Genomic DNA, 20,868 nt, shown 5'->3' with positions numbered 1-20,868 from the left:
AGTAAGGTCGCAGCGGCATCATAATGACTCGGACAAGGTCGAGAACTATCACCCTGGGGCTGATACTAGCCATCGGATTAACACTTGCATCCAAAAACCCATCGACATCTGGAAAATGTCTCCGGGGCCGTGAACCCATGCTCCGTATCTCTTATTGCTGGGACGTAATATTGTGTATTGTCAGGCAAGGCGCGGATGTCGCAGCGGATGTAAGGACCGGAATACAAGTTATCCCTGACTGCGTTCGGAAGTTCCATTGCATCTATGTATGCTTGATATCGTATGATTCCTTTAAGCTCTATCTGCCGTAGTCGGTTACTGCCGGTCTGTTTATGCGTAATGTACACGAGGTCATTATGAATTTGAGTCCACCTGCATAAGTCCATTACAAATCACTCCAATTATGTATCAAGTTTGCTTTTTCTCTGCATCAAGAGTCCATTGATATACGTGGCATAGTTTGTCTTATGCCGGAGTCTGATGGCGTCGGCAATTCCCACTCACCTGACCGAGTTTCATGTGCTGAGGATATGTAACATTCCGGTCATAACATCGGCGAAGATATGCCATTAGCATGGGAGAAAATGAAGTTGATCCCTGAGTGCAGAATGCAGCCACATATTCTTAATATTAAAGTAACAGTATGTAATCTATATAAGCTATTTTTCCAGAATGTATAGAAAAGTTCAAGACTGTGTTGTAACATCTTTGCTAAGACCTTACCAACCCGTTCTATATCTCTAACAACTAAAACAACGTTCGCCATGCCTTCTGCCGTTGACAGTATCCCAATTGCCTCCATTGAGACAATCAACTACTCCGCTCTCGAAAGACGAGATGCGAAAGAGATTGAAAAGCTCATGGCTGCAAGCCGTACAGCCGGATTCTTCTACCTAGACTTTGACCATAGTGGTGCAGCTGGCCTGCCCAAGAAGAAGAAGGAAGTTCTCAAGGCGATGAAAGAATATTTTGGTCAGCCCGATGACATCAAGCAACTTGATAGCAAGGGCGTTCCTACGCGCGGGTAAGTAGACCGCAGTTATGAGTGATTCGGCGCTGATTAGACTTTTAGATATGTCAAAAAGGGCACCTTCACTGCCGTCGATCCCAGCCGCCCCGATGAATCTTTTGAGCATCTTGCTGTAAGGCATATTATCGGTTCAGCTGATTCATGACTGACTTGAAGACAGATTGGGACGCACGACTTGGGAACCAATCTAGCTTCCACGCTTCCTGCTCTGTTCAAGAAGGCTGGAACTCTCATTCCCGACTACGTAGCTCTTTGCGAGCGTGTAGTCGACGTTTTGCTGGACTGCTACTCTCGGGCTCTAGGCGTCCCTGGCCAGTTCCTTGAGTATCACGACCACGAAAAATCATCTGATACCATCCTTGCCATGCTGAGCTATCCGGGAAAGCTCACCCATCAAAAACATACCGATCTGGGGTCCTTGACTATTCTCTTTAGCGATGAGTGGGGACTTCAGGTTGTTGAGCCCAGCAACGGCAATTGGGAGTGGGTCGAGCCGCGGGAGAACGACGCCGTCATCAATGTTGGCGACGCTCTTCGCTTCCTCTCGGGCAAAACCTTGTATTCCTGTGTTCACAGGGTTGTCAGGGATGGTCGTGCGAGTGATGAGGGGCATAGATATTCCATCGCCTACCTTCTGCGTCCCGGGGACGACGTAACCTTTGTCGACGCCGATGGGTCCAGGGTTACCGCCCAGTCTCTGGCCAGTATCAAGTATAGAGCTTATTCTGCGGACCATGCTGAGCAGGAGAAGAACACGGTCCTGACTGGTGGAATGGAACAGGTACTTGGTGTCCGTGCCTAGATCGGCCAATCAATTGATGATGCCTCTTCTCTCTATTCTCCTCTCCTCATACATAGCCAACCTAAATTAAGATGAGTTGACTCTGGCACTAATGCTTTCCATGACTAACGGGCGGCAACGGCCCGAGCCTCCACTCTTTGTGGGTACTCCCTGGTGGTGAATCGTAATGCCGGTGAACTCAAATTAGACTTTGTTACTTCCGATTCGCAAGGACGCCGAAGCCCGAGCCTCAAGCATCGTGATCATTAAGAAGGTTATGAGGTAACTCCAACAGAACAAGGGTATTGCCGCACCAATTGAGACTCGACGAAAGGTCATGATCATCTGGAAGCCTCGTGTCTTCTCACTAATCTATCATAGACAGTGTTCCGTTGATCATCCACAGTTATGCACTGTGAGACCCGTATGGGGAAGAGCATTGTTGTCATCGACGGTAGAAGGAAATGCTAAATCACGTTTGTCGAAAGTATGACTCTGAGACCAGCACTCTTTCTCTGTTCAATTGATGTCTATTTACTCAAATGATTTGGAACGCGTGAAGACGGAAAATGTATAGGTAAAATAATATATTAATGGCTCCCAACATCAGGATTGAGCTCGTTCCATTATTGTTTATAGTCTGGGACCATTGTACTTCTGAAGTCCATATTCAGCCTGAAGCTTCCTTTTTCATGTGCCCAGATGTGTTGTCGATCCTGGATGCAAGCCGGTTACCGGGATTGTCAAATCTGTAACAGGGGGTTCGGAGGGTTTTCTAAACTATAATAAATAAAGTATTCTCAAAAGGCTCAAGATGCAGGCCACGTAAGACCTCTTAGGGATCATGAATTCAAGCATCTTGCAGAAAAGAACTTTTGAATTCAGGTTGTCGGCTTATGCAGGTATTTCATAGTGTCCGCTGCTTTTTGTTTATGTATCAATAAGCAGAATAAGCCAATGACAATCTTCAACATCCTGATAGGTAATAGCAAGAAGAGGTATTGTAAACGAGAAGGATAAATTCAAGTTGGTGAATGCAGGCAACAAAGACCATAAACCTTCATTTCAATCTCCTGAGATTCAATAGATTGTAAAGCGATACTGTTTAAGTAAAAGAATCTTGTTACTATCATTGGACTATAGAGATAGTATCACGGCTTTACGGTGAGTTCCATGACATAGTAACAAGGTCTGAGGTTTAAATGCAAATTAATGCTCGAGCTACTGCTCCTCCATGAGCTCGTGTATATGTTGGTTCAAAAAGTACCCCTTCAGCTTCTCGGGCTCAACATATCGTGAGCCACGAATAGCGACCAAACACCTCTCTGTTCCGCATTCACAAGGGAACGACTGAGCCATTTCCCATTCCGCACTTGGATAGAACCAAGTCAGCTCGTCACCCTTGGCGATATGACGATCATCTGCCACGCGAACCTCCATGCGTGCAGTATCAACCACGAGATTAGGGTCGCAGGAGTGATTGATGTAGACAATGTCAGAGTTGAACTCCATGTGCTCATCGCGGCCAGTCTGGAACGAGGTCCAGGTAGCGCGGGGAGCATGAGTTGCCTCGGTGATTTTGGCAAATAGGGCTCCAGGTGGGAGAGAAACGAGGGATATGGCCGCTGATTTGAAGGGCTGATCAGATCGGACAACTCTGAGAAGATCAGAGTGGCTTTGGCCTGCAGAGGAAGGTCTTGCTTGAGGCAGGGAATGGTGGGCGTTAGATACAGCTGCGGCCATTGTGGATGATGAAGAATATTGGATTCAAGTGATATTGTGATGAGATATCTTGAGAGTGCAGGACTAATGGTGGTTAATCTGGCAAGATGATGCTGGTATTGTTTGGGATTTATACCAAATGGCATGTTCAGCAACCAACATTTTCGGTCTCGCGGTACGTGTTTGGAGACAACAACTGAGTTTCGGCAGTTAACAAAACCCCCTGTAAGACCTGGAGGAAAGGACGTTGTTGAGAGGAGTTTGTCCGATGAAGTTTCCGACCTCGGGTCTCAAATTGTCACTCCGTACAGTCTTCTTTATAGAACAGTCCGAAATAACCCTTCGACCAATTGTCTGATTGCCGAGCCGGGGTCAAGTTCCTCCAATCTGCTTAGGATTAGTGATGATCTTGATTAGAATAATAGCCAGGTTGGCATTCTTCCTTGTTATTGATGTAACTTCTCTCAAAACTAGAAAGGGTTTTGACAACCAAGATGTAACCGAGTTTGAGCGAGAAATATCACCAAACGACTACACCAGGATAATTTAAAAGAACTTTCAAAGTATTTACACGCTAAACCATGTATTAAAGAATGTCTATGATGAAAACACTTAACCTCCAGCTAATATGTAAAATCGAGAAATAAAACCATAATCATAAGCCCTCCTCTTATCAAGCAATCACTCGCATGTTGCGGCTATAGATTAAACGAGCTACAAGACCGCAAGCAGTACTAAGTAAGGCTGTTCCACCAAAATAGTACATGGCAGGCCGGAAAGGCACAATGGATTCTGCAACATCTGCATGCGTGACCTGAATAAGAGCCGCTGATATTGCATTTCCTCCCATTATACCTGGAGCCCATCCAGTGAAAAGCAAACTCAATGCTCCTGGCGCATCATCGATTGGTAAGTGACGACCGACGGCGGTAGGAATCGCCACTGCAAAACCTCCATTTGACAGGCCGTTGAGAATGCAAAACAACAGAACTAATCCCAGGTTGGAAGAAAAAGGCCAAACGGCAAACAGAGAAACCGCATTTACCAGAGAGGTAAAGAACAAGGCATTCATGGAGCCGACCCTATCGCACGCATAGCCTGTCAGGATTCGGCCTACCGACATACACACCAAAAGACAAGCAAGCGTGGCTATGGATGTAGAGTTTGAGAACCCAAGAGCATTGTTGATGTAGGGGAGGAAGAAGGTTGGTGCATATATGGGGAAGATCCCAACTGCGCCAGCCGCGAAATGCCATGAGAAGCAGGCATCTCTGAAGACAGACCATTTGACAGGATACTCTGGGGGAGCACCACGATCCTTGATGAGTAGAGCGGTGGGTATGCCCGTAAGGAGGGACGCAATACCCAATATCCGAAAGGTCCAAGCGACTCCAACGCCTTCAGTCAGATAGCCAACTGAAACAGCTCCAACGAGAGCCCCAAAACTGCCACCAAGCTTGACGATGCCATTCGCCAATCCAAGTCTCTTCTTGAACCATAACACCGGAAGAGTATTATACAAGGTGTCTGTGAAAGCTGATCCAATGCCATATGAGACTCCACAGGCGAAGAATAACCCCACGAGGCTTCCAACAGCCCAACTGCTCGCTAGGCAGCCGAGTCCATATATGACAATTCCAATCGTCATGCCTGCACGAGCTCCGATGATTCGAACTATTCGGATGGCGGGTATTCCGAGCGCGGGACCCAAGGCTACACCGAGACTACCGACGAATGACAAGGCGCTCAGCGAAGAGCCTTTGAGGGTTGTTCGAAGCAGAGCTGCCTGTAGGATACCCCAGGACCCGGCCCAGAGATTGATCCAGAATGTGTGAATGAAGCAAACAAAGATGATGACCCATCCGTATCCGCCATCTGGAGGCGCATCAGGATCTTCAGTGGGAGTATCAATCTCAGTAATGATTGGATCCGGGATAGCGATTGGGTCCAGTTCCATGGCTATAGATTGGGTGTTGTTGATGGCTTGGGTTAAGACAATGAGGTGACAGGTACGGAAGAATTGACTTCTTTGATACTGTGCTGCGATGGCTCCTTGGATAAAAAAAGGGAACTGATGTTGTGCAGACTTCGAGCGTGTACATGGCTTCAGAGCTTACTAGATACATGTCCTCGTAGAAGACAACAAATCACTCTACACGTTGTATGAATACCACGCTACGTTCCTGGCCCCTCAATGAGCCTTGAAATCATTAATAAGCGAGAGGAGCTCTTGAATTGTCGAATGGAGGCCCCACGCGAGGAAAGATGCATGTTTCAATTGAACGTCCGAGACTCCATAAACACACATACTAATCCCTGTCCAACAACTGCCGTGTGCTCCGCACCTTTCTGACGGCAATTTCGGCCGAAAGCTTAATTTGAGCCGTCAACTTGCAGCATGACAACTGCCAATCGGAAGTTTGCACGCTCTCGGGCAGGAAATGCATAAATCTATCCCCGTGAACTCGGCGCTATCTGTTATGCGGCCACGCCCGTCGGTACGTGACGTGCACCGAGAAAACATGACAACTAGACAGGTCAGTAATAGCCACTTCTATCTGATGTTGCTGTTCCATTTCTATAGCTCTCAGAATTACATGACACATCGCTTCACTTCCACATAATCTAATTATCTCAACAACCATGGCACCAGCTGGAGAACTCGGTAGGAGGCTCATTCCTTGCATCCTGGATGAGATGTCCAGAGATGAACCGGATCGAGTTATTTACTCCATTGCCAAGTCTGCCGACATTTCCAAAGGTTTCACCGAGGTTACGGCTCGCGAGTTTGCCAACGCAGTGAATAAGACCGCCTGGTGGTTGGAATCTCTTGTTGGCAAGAGTGAATCATTCCAAACCATTGGTTATATAGGGCCACGTAAGTACCTTTGGCTTATACAGCATCAGATGGATGCTGACCAGACAAGATGACATACGCTATTTCCTGCTGAATCTGGCCTGCGTCAAAGTAGGATACCAAGTAAGTTACGTTACCAAGCCAGGATAATGTCTCGAGGCTTTCATTTAACGGCTGATAACACTGCTCAGCTTATCTTTTTGTCGCCAGGTAACAGCATTGAAGCTGCTTTGGGTCTCCTTGAGGCGACAAAATGTAGCCTTTGGGTTCATCCGGTCGATTACCCGCCGTATCCTTTGGTCGAGAAAATCCAGCAGACCTGGAAGCTGCGTATTATGGAGATTCCCACTGTAGCAGAGCTCCTCGACGCGTCCAGCTCACCTCACTATCCTTATACCAAGACCTATGACGAAGCAATGGGGGACACGTTCTGCATCCTCCATACGTCTGGTACAACAGGCCTGCCCAAGCCCATCTATCTCAGCAACGGCTTGCTTGCTACCATGGACGCCGCTCGCATTCTACCGCCATTCGAGGGTGACAACGGCGCTCGTCCTTGGGCAACCTTGTATGAAAAGGGCGATAGACTCTATTCCCCTTGTGTACTTCTTCATGTAAGTCATGGCAACTACATCGCCTTGGAGATGGTGCAACTGACTTTGAAGGCAGGGTCCCGGAATCTTTATGAACCTTTTCGCGACGTTCCTTTTTGACACCCATAGCGTGATGGGCCCTGTTGGCGTGCACCCTGACATGAATCTGCTCGCGTCACTTGCAGATCACGGCAACATTGATATTTGGCATTTCATGCCTGTGTACGTCAACGAACTGGGCCAGCACCCTGAAGTACTGCAAAGGTTCAAATCATCTAAGTTCATCGGAGCTGGGGGAGGTACGTTCTCACTTCACTTCGCCAAACACTCCGTTAACAAATCTCTTCTAGGCCCCGTTAGCGCAGAGCTTGCCGCTAAGGTGAATGAGGTGGTACGTGTTCACAATCTCTTCGGAACAACTGAAGGCCTCTTTATGGGTGACATGCTGGTGGAGAAAGAAGACTTCCTATGGGTTTCGTTCCACCCTTACGCCGGGTTTGAGTACACGGAAATCGAGAGGGGTCTGTTTGAGCAGCGCGCCGTCAAGAATGAACACTGGGCTCTGCATCAAGGAATCTTCCATACCTTTCCCGACGTGGAAGAATTCAACTCCAAGGATTTGTTCATCAAACACCCGACAAAGCCTAACCTCTGGCTCTACATGGGTAGAAGCAATGACATCATTTGTTTGGAAGATGCGCAGAAGCTGTCTCCCATCGAGACGGAGAACATGATCTGTGCTCATCCCAATGTCAAAGGATGTGTGATGGTATGTGAGCCTGAAGTTGTGCAGCATGATCTTAAATCGCTTACACATTTGACAGATTGGAAACGGGCAGAAGTTCGCTTGTCTAATGGTAGAGCTGAAAGACGATACTCCAAGAGACTCGGAGACCATTGAAGGGCTGAGGAAAGGTCTTGGGGATATCATTGACCAAGCAGATCAGAACCAGCTGCTGAGGGGCTACTTGAGAAGAGATTATATCATTATCGCAGATGCCAAAAGACCTCTTCCACGTACTGAGAAGGGAACCATCTCACGTCGAGCTGCTCTGAAGCTTTATGAGGAGGAAATCGATGCGTTTTATCGCTTGAAGGGGGAGGCAACTGTAGGTGTTGGGCAACGTACAGCTGGAGGGGCATAGGGTGTATCGTGAAATATGAATTGAGGTAATAAGATATAGCTCTATTCTGTGGACAGTCGGCTAATGTTCTCTTGTGTCTAAGCCAACATAACGTTATCTTTAAAACCTATGTGGTATCTATCTAGGTGCAATGAGTGGATTTTCTACCATTCTCCCCATAGCGTAGCATTCAGCCTTTGTGCCCTCTTCTGTGTGTCGCGAGCCGAAAGCTGACTCGATTTGGTCCTCTGTGAGGTTCTGAACCTCACCACCAATAGGGTGTCTGATAGAAACTGACTGCGGATTACGCAACCCGTCTCTCAATGTTTGAAGAGCATCTCGCCATGACCCTACTCTGATGTGAACTAAAAATAACGAAACCTCTGATCCAATGCCGAGAGCCGCAGCCAACGCTCCAAGTTGCATAATATTGACGGAGATCTCGGTGAGGTGAATGGAGCGCAAGTCAGACCCCAGAGGCCACATGAACCCAATACCAACTGAGGCCGGAGCAGCGAGCATGGATTTAAGACCTAAGCTGTACCAAAATTCGCCAAGGTTTATATCAGCATGTGCTATGCATCCGGCGTTGAAGATTGCACCCAAGTATTCATTGATAACCTCCATCTCTCTCGCTGTCCTGATCGTATCGTTCTCCTCTCCATTCTTAATCCACGGGCCACAACCGCTGCGGCACCGTGGCGAAAAGCTGAACTGCAAAAGGTCGAGTCGTTTGATGGCGTCTGATAACTTGTCCTGGTCATCTCTGCTGAGTTGCATTGTCGTGTAATCTGGCGCAGCTGATACGTGGATGGAGAGCTGATCGATAACCAGTAAATCCACTGCGCCCAGTGCTAGGGGAATATCCACGAGTAATCCCGTCGGAACCCCAGGCCAGATGAACTCGCTTGGTTGGATCCAACGTGCTTCCTCCCATAGCATAGGCCGAGAAAGGACTTGGATTAGAATATTGGCTTGAGCTGAGGTGTCTTGTTCGTCAATTGGATCAAACTTGCGGCCGAGATCATAGTTGTTTTCAAGAACGCCGTCATGGAGCGTGACATGCCGGATATTTGGCAGTCTCGCCATGATCTCAGCTATCCCGAGTGCAAAGGCGCCGTCGCCATGCAAGAGTATCTGTGAATCGTATCTTTCTTTGTATTTTCCATAAGCATGTTGTAGGATACCCTTTGGATAGCTTGTCTCGTCTGCCCTGTTGCGCGATATAGATGGCTCTACAGACTCATCATTAGGCATATGTATGTCGTTGACAAATCGTTGTATCAAGCACTCAAACGACATTTGTCCGTCTGAGTTGATGCCAATTGGCTCGTCGAAAATGTGTGCTCGTTGCCCCCATTCAGACAAAGTGGCTGCGGTGAAGTTGTCAAGACTGGCCGCAATCCATGGATGGTAGAAATGCAAACGCACATTGACTTCGCATACTCCTTCTGCGATTCGAGGATTTTCAAGCACTTGTCGAAATAACTTGACACTCTCTGGACGGCTGAAATCTAAAGTGCCGCAGCGACGAACAGCGTAATCGCTGCAGAGCAGGCAAAACCTCTGGCAGGTTAATCTCAGCCTGGAGATACTGTCATTCTGGTGCTTTCGTTCTATGCTTCTGCATAGCCTTACTACCATAAGCAAGACTTCATTGGATAAGGTTAGAAATCCTGAAATGCTCTCAGGCAATGCAGTCATGGTGATGCTGAATGGTTTGTGGATAACCAAGAACTCATTTCATGTTCGCTCGAACGATACGGAGAAATTGAAATGCCGTCTGTTCCGTGGCGGGGAAAACTTAGGTCGCTTATTCTAAGTGACGAAAAGACTCAGGTAAGTTTAGTTTATTTTAGTAGATCTTTAGACTAGTTAATTTTGATACCCGGTTTAACGTCAGAATATTACTCCCCGAGGCCCAGCCCTCTCATTGGACAGAGCCAGGGTCGAGCTAGGACAACCTGCACTGGTTCCGGGTACCGTAAAGACTCAGTAAAATGGAATGGGGCTATGGAGCTGATAAGCATATATCTTGACTAATTAATCTCATGAGATATTAGATCTGCTATTATCTTCAGTAGAAAAGGTATCTATAATACTGTTCTATTATCCGGAGATTGTATGGTAGTTTTGCGTCAGATTAGCTATGTGATTTAGTATTACTCAAAGAAAGTTATCTCAGCTTGTTCATGTGTGAATACTCATGTCGTCGAATGAACACTAGACTAGCTTTTGAACATTGCCCTTTGGTATAGTCATCAGTGCTTCTTAGAGTAGACAGTTCGTTGTTCAGGAATTGACCATGTAAGGTGAATCAGCAGCCACTTGTGCTCAATTCAGTCGCCTCCCTACAACAACGCAAACCGCCAAATTCATCAACACACTCAATTGGAGTCTCAATAGCCACAACATCCCCTCCTGCGCCGAATCCCTCCGCAAATGAAGTTGATGCGGTTACATCTACTGGAAGACCTACAATGAACGGAACCAAGCGCCGCGAAGCCCTTTCGAGTGGCTGTGCTGTCAAATGCATGCTTGATGCGTACTCCAATGAGGGTCATGCGCTTGCCATACGCATGTCACCTAAGTTAGGCTTCTCTGAGTGGTTTGCGTCCAGCGACTTAGACGCAATCCTTAAGGGTGACTATGAACTTGTTTGTCGTTCCTTGGTTTCAATATGATTTGCTCCTTCGCGACGATGTTGCCGTTGAAACCCCTCTGTCTGGTGGAAAATCGATGATAAGTGTGCACTTGATGCCTTGAGCGCATTTGAAGTAGCAGGCTACAAGGTTCTAGCCTGGCGACCGCACTGTGAGGAAGCAATACCCTTTATGGATCATGCGGGAGCACTTTGCTGATTATAGAACGCCCTCCTCACAAGAGCCCAGAAGAACTGGGAGACACTGTTGAAGACAGTACTATATCTGACTTACGAAAGCACAGTTTGGAACTCAAGAAGAGACTCAAACAGCAAGAAACTGAAAGAATTACGGATCTGCATGCGGCATTCTAACGAAGTGCAACATCTGCGCAAAGCTGCCTCGAGAAGTGCTGACCAACTACAACAATCTCGCAAGATTGTCCAGGAAAACGTAAAAGAACTCAGCTTTCTATACAGAAGGTGAAGGGTTGGGAGGTTGTTTATAACCTCGGAAAGAAGGATCAGCACTCAGCAAAGAGTCATGCAGCAGCTGATAACAAGAAGCCGCAAGACCTCGAAGGTAAGATTCTGCGTTTTCGCGAGTTTTCATCATCTGAACTTTTGGAAGGGTTACTTAATAAGATGTCTCCTTCTGCCGAAACAAGGAGGTCGAACTACCCCCAGCTCAAGGCCGCCATGCTAGAAAGAAAGCTCGACTTAGCCAGCGCGTTAAGCGACTCAGATCATTTGCACGAGCGCTACGAAACCGAATATGCTAGCAACGGCCAATCTCGACGTCTTTTGAAGATTGCTGGTGAAATGAAAGAAGCGTACGTTGAGATAGAGAAGGCACACATGGCGATATTTGAAGCGGAGGAGAAGATGGAAGCAGCAGAGCAGAACCTTTTGCAGTAATGAATACGTAATTGGATCTGGATCTCAAACGATGGCTCAGGACAGCCTTAGAATGTCTCGTCACTTCTGGCCATAAGAAACTATCTAGTACTAGAAAGCCTTACTACAGAGTTAAGATGTTAAGGCACATAAAACAAAAAAATATAAAATCTTAATATTACGTCCTTTAACTAAATTATAATATTATTATATTATATATCCTAAGAACTAAGATGACATTTACTTATTAAGCTTTCTTATTCATTCCAGTATTTATTACATACCTGCGCTTAATAAAACACAAGTCCCAGGTCCTCGATGACTCTCTTCATTTACGTATTCCACTTTGTTGAGAGTATAACCCGCCATATGAAGTAACAGAGTCTCTTGACTCGATACCATTATTCTATGCGATGACGCACATGATTTGCGCTTCGGAGTAATTCCCACGTGAAGTATCGTTGTCATGACTCAAGCTATCCCATTAGCGTAGGTCTAGCAGTCTTAAGTGCAAACTCAAGCAACGCCACGACTCAGTGTTTCATCGACACTGCAACTTTCTCGACCAATCGCAATTGATGAAACGAATCACTCGTGAGAAATTGTTCCTGAGCTATCCTGAGCTAAGAGGCATAGTTGAACCCTTTTGGACTTTAAAGCTCCAATAGCCATTCTTTTGCCGATACGCTCAGACATGTATTCATCCTCGGATACCGGCTCGCAAAGACGCTTGGCCAGGATCGTCACCCAGGAAAATCCACTGCCGAAGCCTGGGACCCAGCACATGCACCAGCACTATCTCACTAAAACGATCTCCATCGCCCCTCTCCCCTTTTTGTGTCCCCATTCCCTGGCCCTGGTCCTCTGGGCTTCGCTTGTTCTCTTCAACTCTATGCCCGTTTTGAGATGCGCCTCTTGCAATGAGGGCAGGCGTTTTATCTGCGCTGGTTAGTTTGTTTGCATTTACTGGCCTGGGCAGCACTTCAACTCTTGACGCGAGTCTTGCTGAATGCGCGGTTTGTGATAAGTTCACCTTGTAATACTTGTTGCTGATTTAAGTAGCAAATATGCTTCCGAACGTTGATTAGCCCGGCCTGCAATGAGCCGAGTTGCTTCTGTACCTCCACTACCTTTCAGAATGACTTGATACCCTGCCTCAAGAGCCATTGCAAGGTTCCACAAGTCTTCGGTACGTAATGGACTGAACTCGGATTCTGGCCACCATAGATTGACTGTCCCAGCTTCGTTGCGATATCTCGACCAAACATGCGAGCGACCACTACGAGATCGACGGAATGACGCCTGGCCTTACCTTTCCATACACATTCTTTGCATCCTTTGTGCAGTCATTCGCGTTTACACAAAATTATTCATTGTCCGAAAGATTTCGCCCGAAGATTGGCTTTCATTTACTTCTCTGGTTATTTACATCATATACTTTGGCATTGGACACCATGGTAAGAACCGAGTCATATGCTGAGAAACTGACTGATGCATTGCAGCGTTGATGTCGGCATTTGGGCAGGATATTTGGTGGGTCAACGCCGATGATCTATCCCATGCACTCAAGGTACTATACACTGCCTCCGCGTCTCAGTCGTTTAAAGCTAACTTGACAAGCTCTTCTGGATTGACTGCCCTGTCTACACTCTACTTCTCGGAATGACTAAAGTCACAATAATCCTGTTCTATATTCGTCTGTGCCACGTTTATACCTTGTTCTGCCAACTATGCTGGGCATGCATTCTCACCGTCAGTCTCAGCACAGGCGTGTTCATGTCACTGAACATCTTCCAGTGCACACCAATACGATGGAACTGGGATCGATTTGGTGGAGAAGATATCGACTCTTGGTGCATGGACTTGAACAAACTGCAATGGTCAATCAACATCACCAATATCATCTTTGATGTCGTTGTGCTGGTGCTTCCAATACCGCTCATATGGAAAAGTATGTCCAGCCACGTGTTGAGAGGATGCAAGCTTACATTGATAGTGAAATCAACCTTCCGTCGAAAACTCGGCATCGTCTTGATGTTCAGTCTCGGAGTCGTCGTCCTCGTCGCAAGCTGTCTCAAAATGCGCTACAACGTTCTCTACGGCCATTCCAACAACATAACATGGGACTACATGGACCTAATGGTATGGGCCGGAATAGAAAGCTCTGTCAGTATCGCAGCCCCATGCTTGCCAACAGTTCGACTGTTTCTGCACAAAGTGTTTCCTACATCATTTGGGCGGATATTCGCATTTGGGTCGCATTTTGAAAGGACATTGGACCAAGAGATCAAGGCGGAAGAGGAGGAGGTTGTGCAGTGGGTGGCTGACGTTGAGATGACGAGAAATTCTGGACTTCGTGTTGCGAGACCGAGGCGAGCGGCGATAAGTTTGGGGGAAGGGTTTGAGAATGGAGTGAGGACGAAAGAGAAGAGGGCCATGACAGAAGCAAGTCGGATCTTGAAGAGCGTAGATGAGATACCGCTGTTTCCGTAGCTATCCGGTATTTATAAACATAATAAAACACTTTAGTCAGTAGTAATTCGATGTTATTGATATCTATTATAATTATCTGGTTTACAAATCGTTACTGCAAGTTCTTGGCGCTTGGATACATTTAGACTATCTTATCAGATGGGTTATGGAAAGACAGAGTTAATGTCACTGCTATTACAGGTTTTTAATAACCCCATTTACGGCGTCTGATCCAATAGTGGCACCTGCACCAAAAGTCATTGCGTGGCCAGCCCTTTTTGCAAAGTCTTTACCATGATGATGCTGTGGAGACTGTTAGGTATGCTTAGGTAAAGACTTGCGGGTAATAGATAAAACAAACCTCTTCATGTTCATGCGCTTCTTTGGGTTGAGGTGGTGGCGCTGACTGATCCTTCTTTTCCTGTAATCGATCAGTAAGGTGAATGTTGATTGTGGTGGATCTAATGGAAATGCTTACTCCTTGGCCTTTTGTCTCGGGCATGATGTCTTTTGTTGAGTTTCTATCTTGCCGGAAGGGTGTTGATTAACCGCTAGGTCTGGTGCTGGTCAAGAGTAAATGGAATCCGAAGAAACTCTGCGAAGTTTTATATACGACTCTCGTTATTATCTTGGGAATCTTTCAGCTGAGAACTGTCAGCAATGACGTGAATATGGTTTTTATGACGAGCACTATGTCATAGGTAAAAGGATTAGGGTTTGCTCAACGGCTAATCGGCAAAATCACATGAATTACAGTGCCAGTATGCGATAGTGCAAAGTGTAGTATTTGGCAATATATACGTCACTCACGGATTTGCTCCACAATTGGGCCATCCATTCAGATTTCGCAGGATGTCAATTTGTCGCATGTTTTAGATAGATGTGTTACTATTCGTGCAGATCTGCAAAATACTCTCTGTCCTGAGATGACCGAACCAGCCACTCCTAGCACCAGTTCACTGGGCCTGGCAGCGATTCCGGAGATCTCTGTAGATATTCATGACCCTATTATAAAGAATCCAGTAAGGATAGTCGTCCTAGTTACTACCACGAGTTTCAATCTTCATTCTCCGTAGCCAGGCGATCCTGCAGATCTCACATTTATACCCCGATGGTGGCCTTCTTGAGTAGAGATATCCGGCTTGAGCCGGTCCCTCAACTGCAGCTTTACCATTGCCACGGCTGCGAACAGCCAGGCCAAAAGCAGGATTAATTTCGAGCCGTGACGGGGAGAGTTAGTCTTGACACAGCGTCTTTAGAATGATGAATCGTGTGAACTGCCGGTTTGGTCGTCGCCCCGTACGCCTGGTTTTCCCCCGTTCCGAGGTTGCGCAAATAAGCTGGATGTGCACCACCGGCGATGATCACACGGATCTTCATTCCCTTGCGGAAAACATGCGCGCAATCCACCAACACAAGACTCAGCGGCTCAGGACCTCTTGTAGGATCTAGTCTTTTGTAAACATCACTTATGCGGGTAGACTTTCCCCTGCTATCGACTTCGCTAAGCCGAACTAGAATATCAGCGTGTGGATTATCGGTGGAATGATGAAGTTCGATCAATGGTTTGCCGCAGACTTCTATATCACTCTCGAGTGGTGGGGTATCGAAGACCGCAACATCGGAGCGTTGTGCGAGCTGAGTGTCATTGTAGTTTGTGGGCTGGACATCGTCGAAAGGTCGAGGCATACCAATAGGAGGAGTTGTGTCATTAGGGTTGAATGTAAAACTTGAACTTGATGCTTGCTTAGGCTGTTCTTTGCTGAGGGTGTTGGGGGATAAGAAGAAGTCTCGCGTGGACGAAGCGGGCGGTGGCCAGCTGGTCAGATCTCGCCATTCATTCAAGCCTGTAACGAAAACTCGACATGGCGATGCTCTAGGAGCGGTGCCGCGACCGGCGAGATAGTAATCAAAGAACTGTAAACCTTCAATCAACGTTGGACCTCGTTGTGAGCCAAGGTGTGACCATGGACCGATGGTCAGAAAGGCCGGTGCTCCTTGTTCCACTAAAACGCTGTGCTGGTTCAAAATCATCGGCAGAACGCTATCGTTCCACCCTGTCGACTGCAAGATCGGAATCTTGGCTTTTTGCAGTGCGACACTCTGATCAGCCCTCGACCAAAACGGAGTGGACGTATCACTTTGACTGATTAATTCTTCCAGCCACGGGGGCTCCTTATTCTGCAAATGGTCCTTTATACCATCCATGAGAGGCAGAGAATCGTACACAGGCTGCAGTGTTTGAGGTAGCTTCCTGATATATGGCAAACCAGGAGTGATACCCCGCTTCGGGGCAGTCATCAAGGCTGCCCAGGCGATCATATGTGTTTCCATCGCTCCAGTGCCCCAAGTAAAGGCACCAAAGTCGACTGGGCCAGTACTGATGATAGCAGCCTTCATATCCGGTGGTGGATCGGTCAAAATAGCCCACTGGGTATGTCCAAGATACGATCCCCCGTAGGTAGCGAACGATCCCGTATACCAAGGCTGTTCACGCATCCAAGCAACAGTCGCAAGACCATCTTCTGCTTCATGAACTGCAGGTACGACGTCCTGACCGTCAGAAGGATCTGTGCCTCTACATGCGGCGAGTAAGACCTGGTAACCTCGCGAAGCGAACATACGTGCGTTTCCAAGAGCCATGAGCGGTGCAATACCGTAGGACGTACGGATGAGAATCGTGCCGCGAGGGGAAGTGGTTGGTTGATATAGATTTGCAGCGAGTTTCACATCTCCGCTTGGGATTTGGATGAATTCAGTTGTGTAGCTGCTTGTTTCTCTAGGTAAGCCGGACCACCAGCCGAAGACGCGGTCGACGAAGAAGGTGATCCAACCGCGTTCAACAGGCGGCATGGTGTAATTGTGTGGTAGTTCGAGTGAAGCTCATGGGGCTCACTCCACCTTTGTTAAGATGCAGATGGCGCTTTTTTGTATCATTCGTCGAAGATGTCGGAGTTTACGGGTTTATATCAAGGCAACAGTTTTCAAGGACGGGATTATCAAAGGTGCATTGAAGTTAGTGCTGACGGATTACTGCTTGACCAATTGTTGAAGTCTCAAACCCCGCATTCGCGAAACATAATCTTCCGACTCCGAGCTGTGCCTTTACAAAAATATTCATCTCATCCCAAGAATGACTTTTTGGGAAGAGCGAAAGCAATGGGACGAAAGGCGAGTAGGACTACGTCTCAGGGGGTCGGCCTTTCCAATCTCTCCGTCTCCGATCTTGTAGATAACTTTTAGTAATCTAAAGCAATAACGAGTCCGACACTTCTCGTAATAAATCCCTTCCAATTGTAATAAAGAGACTGTGATCTCGACCAGTGGATTGCGATCTGTGACTCACAGACTACCCTGGAATAAGAACTCATTTATCTTCTTCAACGCCTGCAAATCGCCCTCTACAGTACCCGATAGCTCCTTAGACACCCAGCCATTCGTATACCCTCCACCAAAGTCAATCAGCCATGCATCGTTCTTTTGGTCGACAAGGACATTATCGGGTTTCGCATCGCCCCAGACAATACCAGCAGCATGCAGTTGCTGGACCGTGTCGTGGACCTGCTGAGCCCATGTTTGTCTGAGCTCCCTCGATGTATCCGGTTGTGCTGCGCAGAGCAAGGTTCTGTGGCCGCAGTCGATATAGTTCAAGAGCAAGCCAAAAGCTTGGCCAGTCTGATCTCGAACCAGGCCAATGAGTCGTGAGATTAGAAGCGACTCGTCTAGGTGGGCATCGCGTATGCTCTTGTATCTATCAAGCTCGTTTATAAATGATTTCTGGTCTCCACACCTCATGGGCTTGAAAAAGGTGCTGTTTCCGTTCTTTAAGATAACTCTGGATGGTATATATGATGGTGGTCCGTGAGTGTTCCTCTTCTCGGGCAGTTGAACGTCCTTTGGATGATAATGAGGCCAAGTCGCGCATTTCTCTTCTGGTAGTGGGATGCCGAATATGGGGGTTATGTCGCTGCTATCGTTAGACGGAATAACAACTAGCTGTTCTCCATCCCCTCGGATGTCATATCTGTACGTCTCAGGGAAAAGAAATTGTTGTAGTGTCAAAGTTGAAGTTATCTCTGGCAGCTGTCTGAATTTAGGTAAAAGTGGTTCGATAATCCAGTCGTAAAGGTCTTCAAGAGTGTACCCATCGAGCTCGTAGTTGTCGGCAACTTCTAAAAAGAACAAATATTTGCTTTTCAGGGCCGGAAGACTGGGAGAAGCTATCTGCGGAGGCGGAAATAATGAACTGGCGGTAGTTGCACATTACCACCAACTCCGAGTCAGTATCTCGGCTACTGAAACTGAATTCAATCACGCTCCAATGAGGCGGTGCTGGCTCCTCTGAAGCCACATCCATCTTGTGGGGCTATAGAGGGGTAGAGAGGTAAAGAGGTTGGTTGAGGACATGTTGACATTCTCATCCTGGGCGGGCAGTTTTCAGCCAATCAGTCCAATGGATCACATGACAAGATCCAGCCGCCTTTCCCTCTTCTCAATTCAATCGCGCAGACAAAAAGCTTCAATTGGTCAATCTCTGGTCGATGTCTCTGATGTAAATGTTTAAACAGCCGGCAGATACTAACGAGTAGTGCCAATAAGGATCGTGTCTGACAGCAAATAAGCCGCGATTCAAAGTGTGGCGCTCATGCTGTACACCTGACATCTGTGAGATAGATATGGCATGATTAATTGTATGGTATATAGACTACTCTGTAGATCGCTGGAACTTTTCAAGACTCCATTCCTTCAAGGAATCGCGTACGTGTCCTGGACCCATTCCTTTAACAGTACCAACGCGGAACGTCTTACATGTTGCCACGGCGTTTACATCACTATTAAGCCATTTTTTGCATCAAGTGACAATTCATCACAGCATTGTTTATTGCACTTGTTCACCCCATGGATGGCGACAAACGTTAGTACTGCAGGCTGAAACGAGTGAAATGCACAACAGGTATCCGGAACAAAGATACTTAGGCGACGCTAGGCTAATACAATATGGACCCAGCCTTTTTCTTTTCGAAGTAATAGACGGATGCATCTTAGTTGTCAACATGGTGCTGTAAAGGCATTCTTCCTCACCTTCAAGTAGAACAAACCAATTGTAAGGTAGTAACATTTAAATCCATTCTTACATGCTACAAATACAATGTCTGATAATGGGCCAACTACCAAGGAAAGCCGACACTATACCCCCCAAAGTCCACAAGTATTTCTGTCAAAGAGAAATTCCTCACGCCCTCAATATCAACCAGAGCAATTTACCCTCAGAATCCTTCTCTTCTCGTCAACAATGCCCACCATCCAATCCTGTGATATACCCCACTATTCCCACCCAAAACACTTACTTCCCCTTCACCACTTTCTCCTCATCCTTCTGGATCGCATGAACAGCAGCGAACAAAGTCTTTACGAAAACATCATAGTCATACTTTGTAAACGGTCTCGTTGCTTCCTCATCCTTATCATTGGTCATCTCTTCCGCCTTGCTGTCAACATTCTTCTCGGTGGCCAACCTAACGATCTTCTGCAGTTTCCCCTGTTTCTTCTTCACCTGTTCAAATCTTTTCGCGATGCACTTCTTGATCAGCTCAGCGGTACGTCTCTCGCTTACTTGATCATCGACATCACGAATGGTTGCCAACCACTTAGCCTGCATGTACTCCTTGAGTATCCTGTCGTTCAGCGCCTCAGCTCTCGCCTGCCCTAGTTCAAGTCTGAGAATCTTGATTTCGGCTGCATCATTGTTCTCACCCTGTGGAGTCGAAGACTGCTGAGATGGATAAGAGAGATCTGGATGTGTATTAGCTCTGAGAGGTAACACCTTGCCCTGGCGATCCATGAAAGGAGAATCATCCACACCATAGAATCTCCACGCCAAAATAACAGTCCCGGCATTCTCGATCAAGTCAAACGAATCCTTGTATAGGGAAAAATTCGACAAAGAGTCTGATCGCGGCTGACCATCTCCTGGATTGCTCCTCAACAGTTTGTAGTACTCCACTTCTGAGGCAACCACCATCGCCACCATACCAGCTTCAATACTCTCAATCGGGCCTACGACGCAGAGGGAAGGAGTGATGTCGGTGAGGGCCATGAGGCGCACCTTGATACTGTTCCTGTAGGCGTCGAAAATGCATTTGACAAGTGTGTCAGTGGAAAGAGGTGGCAGCGGACGTGGGAGAGCAAATATGCCGTCAAAATCCTGGATGATGAGGTTGTCGTCTGTAGACGTCGAGGCTCCTGGGAAACTCCATTACGGCGGCTGCTAAATGCAATGTATCGAAGGTGAGATGACGGTCTAATCTTTGAGAATTTACGGTCAGGTTCTGTTGCAATTTTGCGTGAGGAAAATATTCAAGCTTGCACTACTTCTTTAATACTTGTGGAGGCTGACTTTTGTATATGAACGTACTCCCTGTTCAGTCGTAGAACTATGATTATTTATTGTTTTCTCAGGTGTTCGTTTCTGCTAAAGTATGGTTCTCAAAGTCTCCAAGATCAATGGATTGCAGTCTCTTAAAAGAGTCAAGGAACAGGCACCTGAACAGATTCCCATTCGCACAATGGCATTGTGCTTGGCTGTTCGATCATTAGCGAGTTCAAACTGTCACCAATGACGATAGTCATGTCGGCAAGACGAACAATTATCTCCCAAAGCATTTGTTTTTCTGGAAGAATTTTTTGACATCTCAAAGTTCTATCTACTGATAATCAATTCGTATGTAAGTGACCTATTTTACAACCTTCA

The 20,868-nt window shown here is 46.9% G+C and overlaps 10 protein-coding genes across 10 annotated transcripts; 4 read left to right on the top strand and 6 right to left on the bottom strand.

The window, feature by feature from the left end:
- Positions 1-764: 764 nt before the first annotated feature.
- On the top strand, positions 765-1,832 carry FOBCDRAFT_208842 (uncharacterized protein; the record flags this gene model as incomplete). The annotated part of the gene is made up of 3 exons (XM_054707658.1): positions 765-1,024; positions 1,073-1,142; positions 1,191-1,832. The coding sequence occupies 3 exons, from the start codon at positions 765-767 to the stop codon at positions 1,830-1,832; spliced, it is 972 nt and encodes a 323-aa protein (XP_054563633.1).
- Positions 1,833-3,032: 1,200 nt separating this feature from the next.
- Positions 3,033-3,554, bottom strand: FOBCDRAFT_148716 (uncharacterized protein; the record flags this gene model as incomplete). Its single annotated transcript, XM_054707657.1, has 1 exon — positions 3,033-3,554. The coding sequence occupies one exon, from the start codon at positions 3,552-3,554 to the stop codon at positions 3,033-3,035; it is 522 nt and encodes a 173-aa protein (XP_054563632.1).
- Positions 3,555-4,206: 652 nt separating this feature from the next.
- On the bottom strand, positions 4,207-5,490 carry FOBCDRAFT_245509 (major facilitator superfamily domain-containing protein; the record flags this gene model as incomplete). The annotated part of the gene is made up of 1 exon (XM_054707656.1): positions 4,207-5,490. The coding sequence occupies one exon, from the start codon at positions 5,488-5,490 to the stop codon at positions 4,207-4,209; it is 1,284 nt and encodes a 427-aa protein (XP_054563631.1).
- Positions 5,491-6,176: 686 nt separating this feature from the next.
- On the top strand, positions 6,177-8,128 carry FOBCDRAFT_147474 (uncharacterized protein; the record flags this gene model as incomplete). The annotated part of the gene is made up of 5 exons (XM_059608260.1): positions 6,177-6,411; positions 6,550-7,004; positions 7,060-7,282; positions 7,334-7,752; positions 7,808-8,128. The coding sequence occupies 5 exons, from the start codon at positions 6,177-6,179 to the stop codon at positions 8,126-8,128; spliced, it is 1,653 nt and encodes a 550-aa protein (XP_059466293.1).
- A 115-nt stretch (positions 8,129-8,243) lies between these two features.
- On the bottom strand, positions 8,244-9,786 carry FOBCDRAFT_233900 (uncharacterized protein; the record flags this gene model as incomplete). Its single annotated transcript, XM_031193062.3, has 1 exon — positions 8,244-9,786. The coding sequence occupies exon 1, from the start codon at positions 9,749-9,751 to the stop codon at positions 8,246-8,248; it is 1,506 nt and encodes a 501-aa protein (XP_031031908.3). The 5' UTR covers positions 9,752-9,786.
- An 801-nt stretch (positions 9,787-10,587) lies between these two features.
- On the top strand, positions 10,588-11,666 carry FOBCDRAFT_208837 (uncharacterized protein; the record flags this gene model as incomplete). Its single annotated transcript, XM_059609250.1, has 5 exons — positions 10,588-10,764; positions 10,907-10,921; positions 10,975-11,202; positions 11,238-11,331; positions 11,380-11,666. The coding sequence occupies 5 exons, from the start codon at positions 10,588-10,590 to the stop codon at positions 11,664-11,666; spliced, it is 801 nt and encodes a 266-aa protein (XP_059466292.1).
- An 899-nt stretch (positions 11,667-12,565) lies between these two features.
- FOBCDRAFT_254270 (uncharacterized protein) lies at positions 12,566-14,148 on the top strand (the record flags this gene model as incomplete). Its single annotated transcript, XM_059611105.1, has 5 exons — positions 12,566-12,681; positions 12,873-13,102; positions 13,148-13,215; positions 13,266-13,596; positions 13,642-14,148. The coding sequence occupies 5 exons, from the start codon at positions 12,566-12,568 to the stop codon at positions 14,136-14,138; spliced, it is 1,242 nt and encodes a 413-aa protein (XP_059466291.1). The 3' UTR covers positions 14,139-14,148.
- A 164-nt stretch (positions 14,149-14,312) lies between these two features.
- Positions 14,313-14,694, bottom strand: FOBCDRAFT_324544 (uncharacterized protein; the record flags this gene model as incomplete). Its single annotated transcript, XM_031193060.3, has 3 exons — positions 14,596-14,694; positions 14,479-14,538; positions 14,313-14,420 (listed from the first exon to the last, which is right to left on the bottom strand). Exons 1-3 carry the CDS (start codon positions 14,617-14,619, stop codon positions 14,313-14,315), a joined length of 192 nt encoding a protein of 63 aa, XP_031031906.2. The 5' UTR covers positions 14,620-14,694.
- Positions 14,695-15,001: 307 nt separating this feature from the next.
- FOBCDRAFT_192648 (galactose-binding domain-like protein) lies at positions 15,002-16,970 on the bottom strand (the record flags this gene model as incomplete). The annotated part of the gene is made up of 1 exon (XM_031193059.3): positions 15,002-16,970. One exon carries the CDS (start codon positions 16,968-16,970, stop codon positions 15,327-15,329), a length of 1,644 nt encoding a protein of 547 aa, XP_031031905.2. The 3' UTR covers positions 15,002-15,326.
- A 489-nt stretch (positions 16,971-17,459) lies between these two features.
- FOBCDRAFT_265660 (uncharacterized protein) lies at positions 17,460-20,214 on the bottom strand (the record flags this gene model as incomplete). Its single annotated transcript, XM_059611360.1, has 5 exons — positions 17,460-18,341; positions 18,385-18,483; positions 18,880-18,949; positions 19,466-19,671; positions 19,732-20,214. 5 exons carry the CDS (start codon positions 20,212-20,214, stop codon positions 17,460-17,462), a joined length of 1,740 nt encoding a protein of 579 aa, XP_059468102.1.
- Positions 20,215-20,868: the final 654 nt, after the last annotated feature.

This window comes from Fusarium oxysporum, chromosome XI, assembly GCF_013085055.1.
Source record: "Fusarium oxysporum Fo47 chromosome XI, complete sequence".
Lineage (NCBI taxonomy): Eukaryota > Fungi > Ascomycota > Sordariomycetes > Hypocreales > Nectriaceae > Fusarium > Fusarium oxysporum.
The sequence above is the reverse complement of the archived record's forward strand: the minus strand, read 5'-3'. Positions and strand labels throughout refer to the sequence as shown.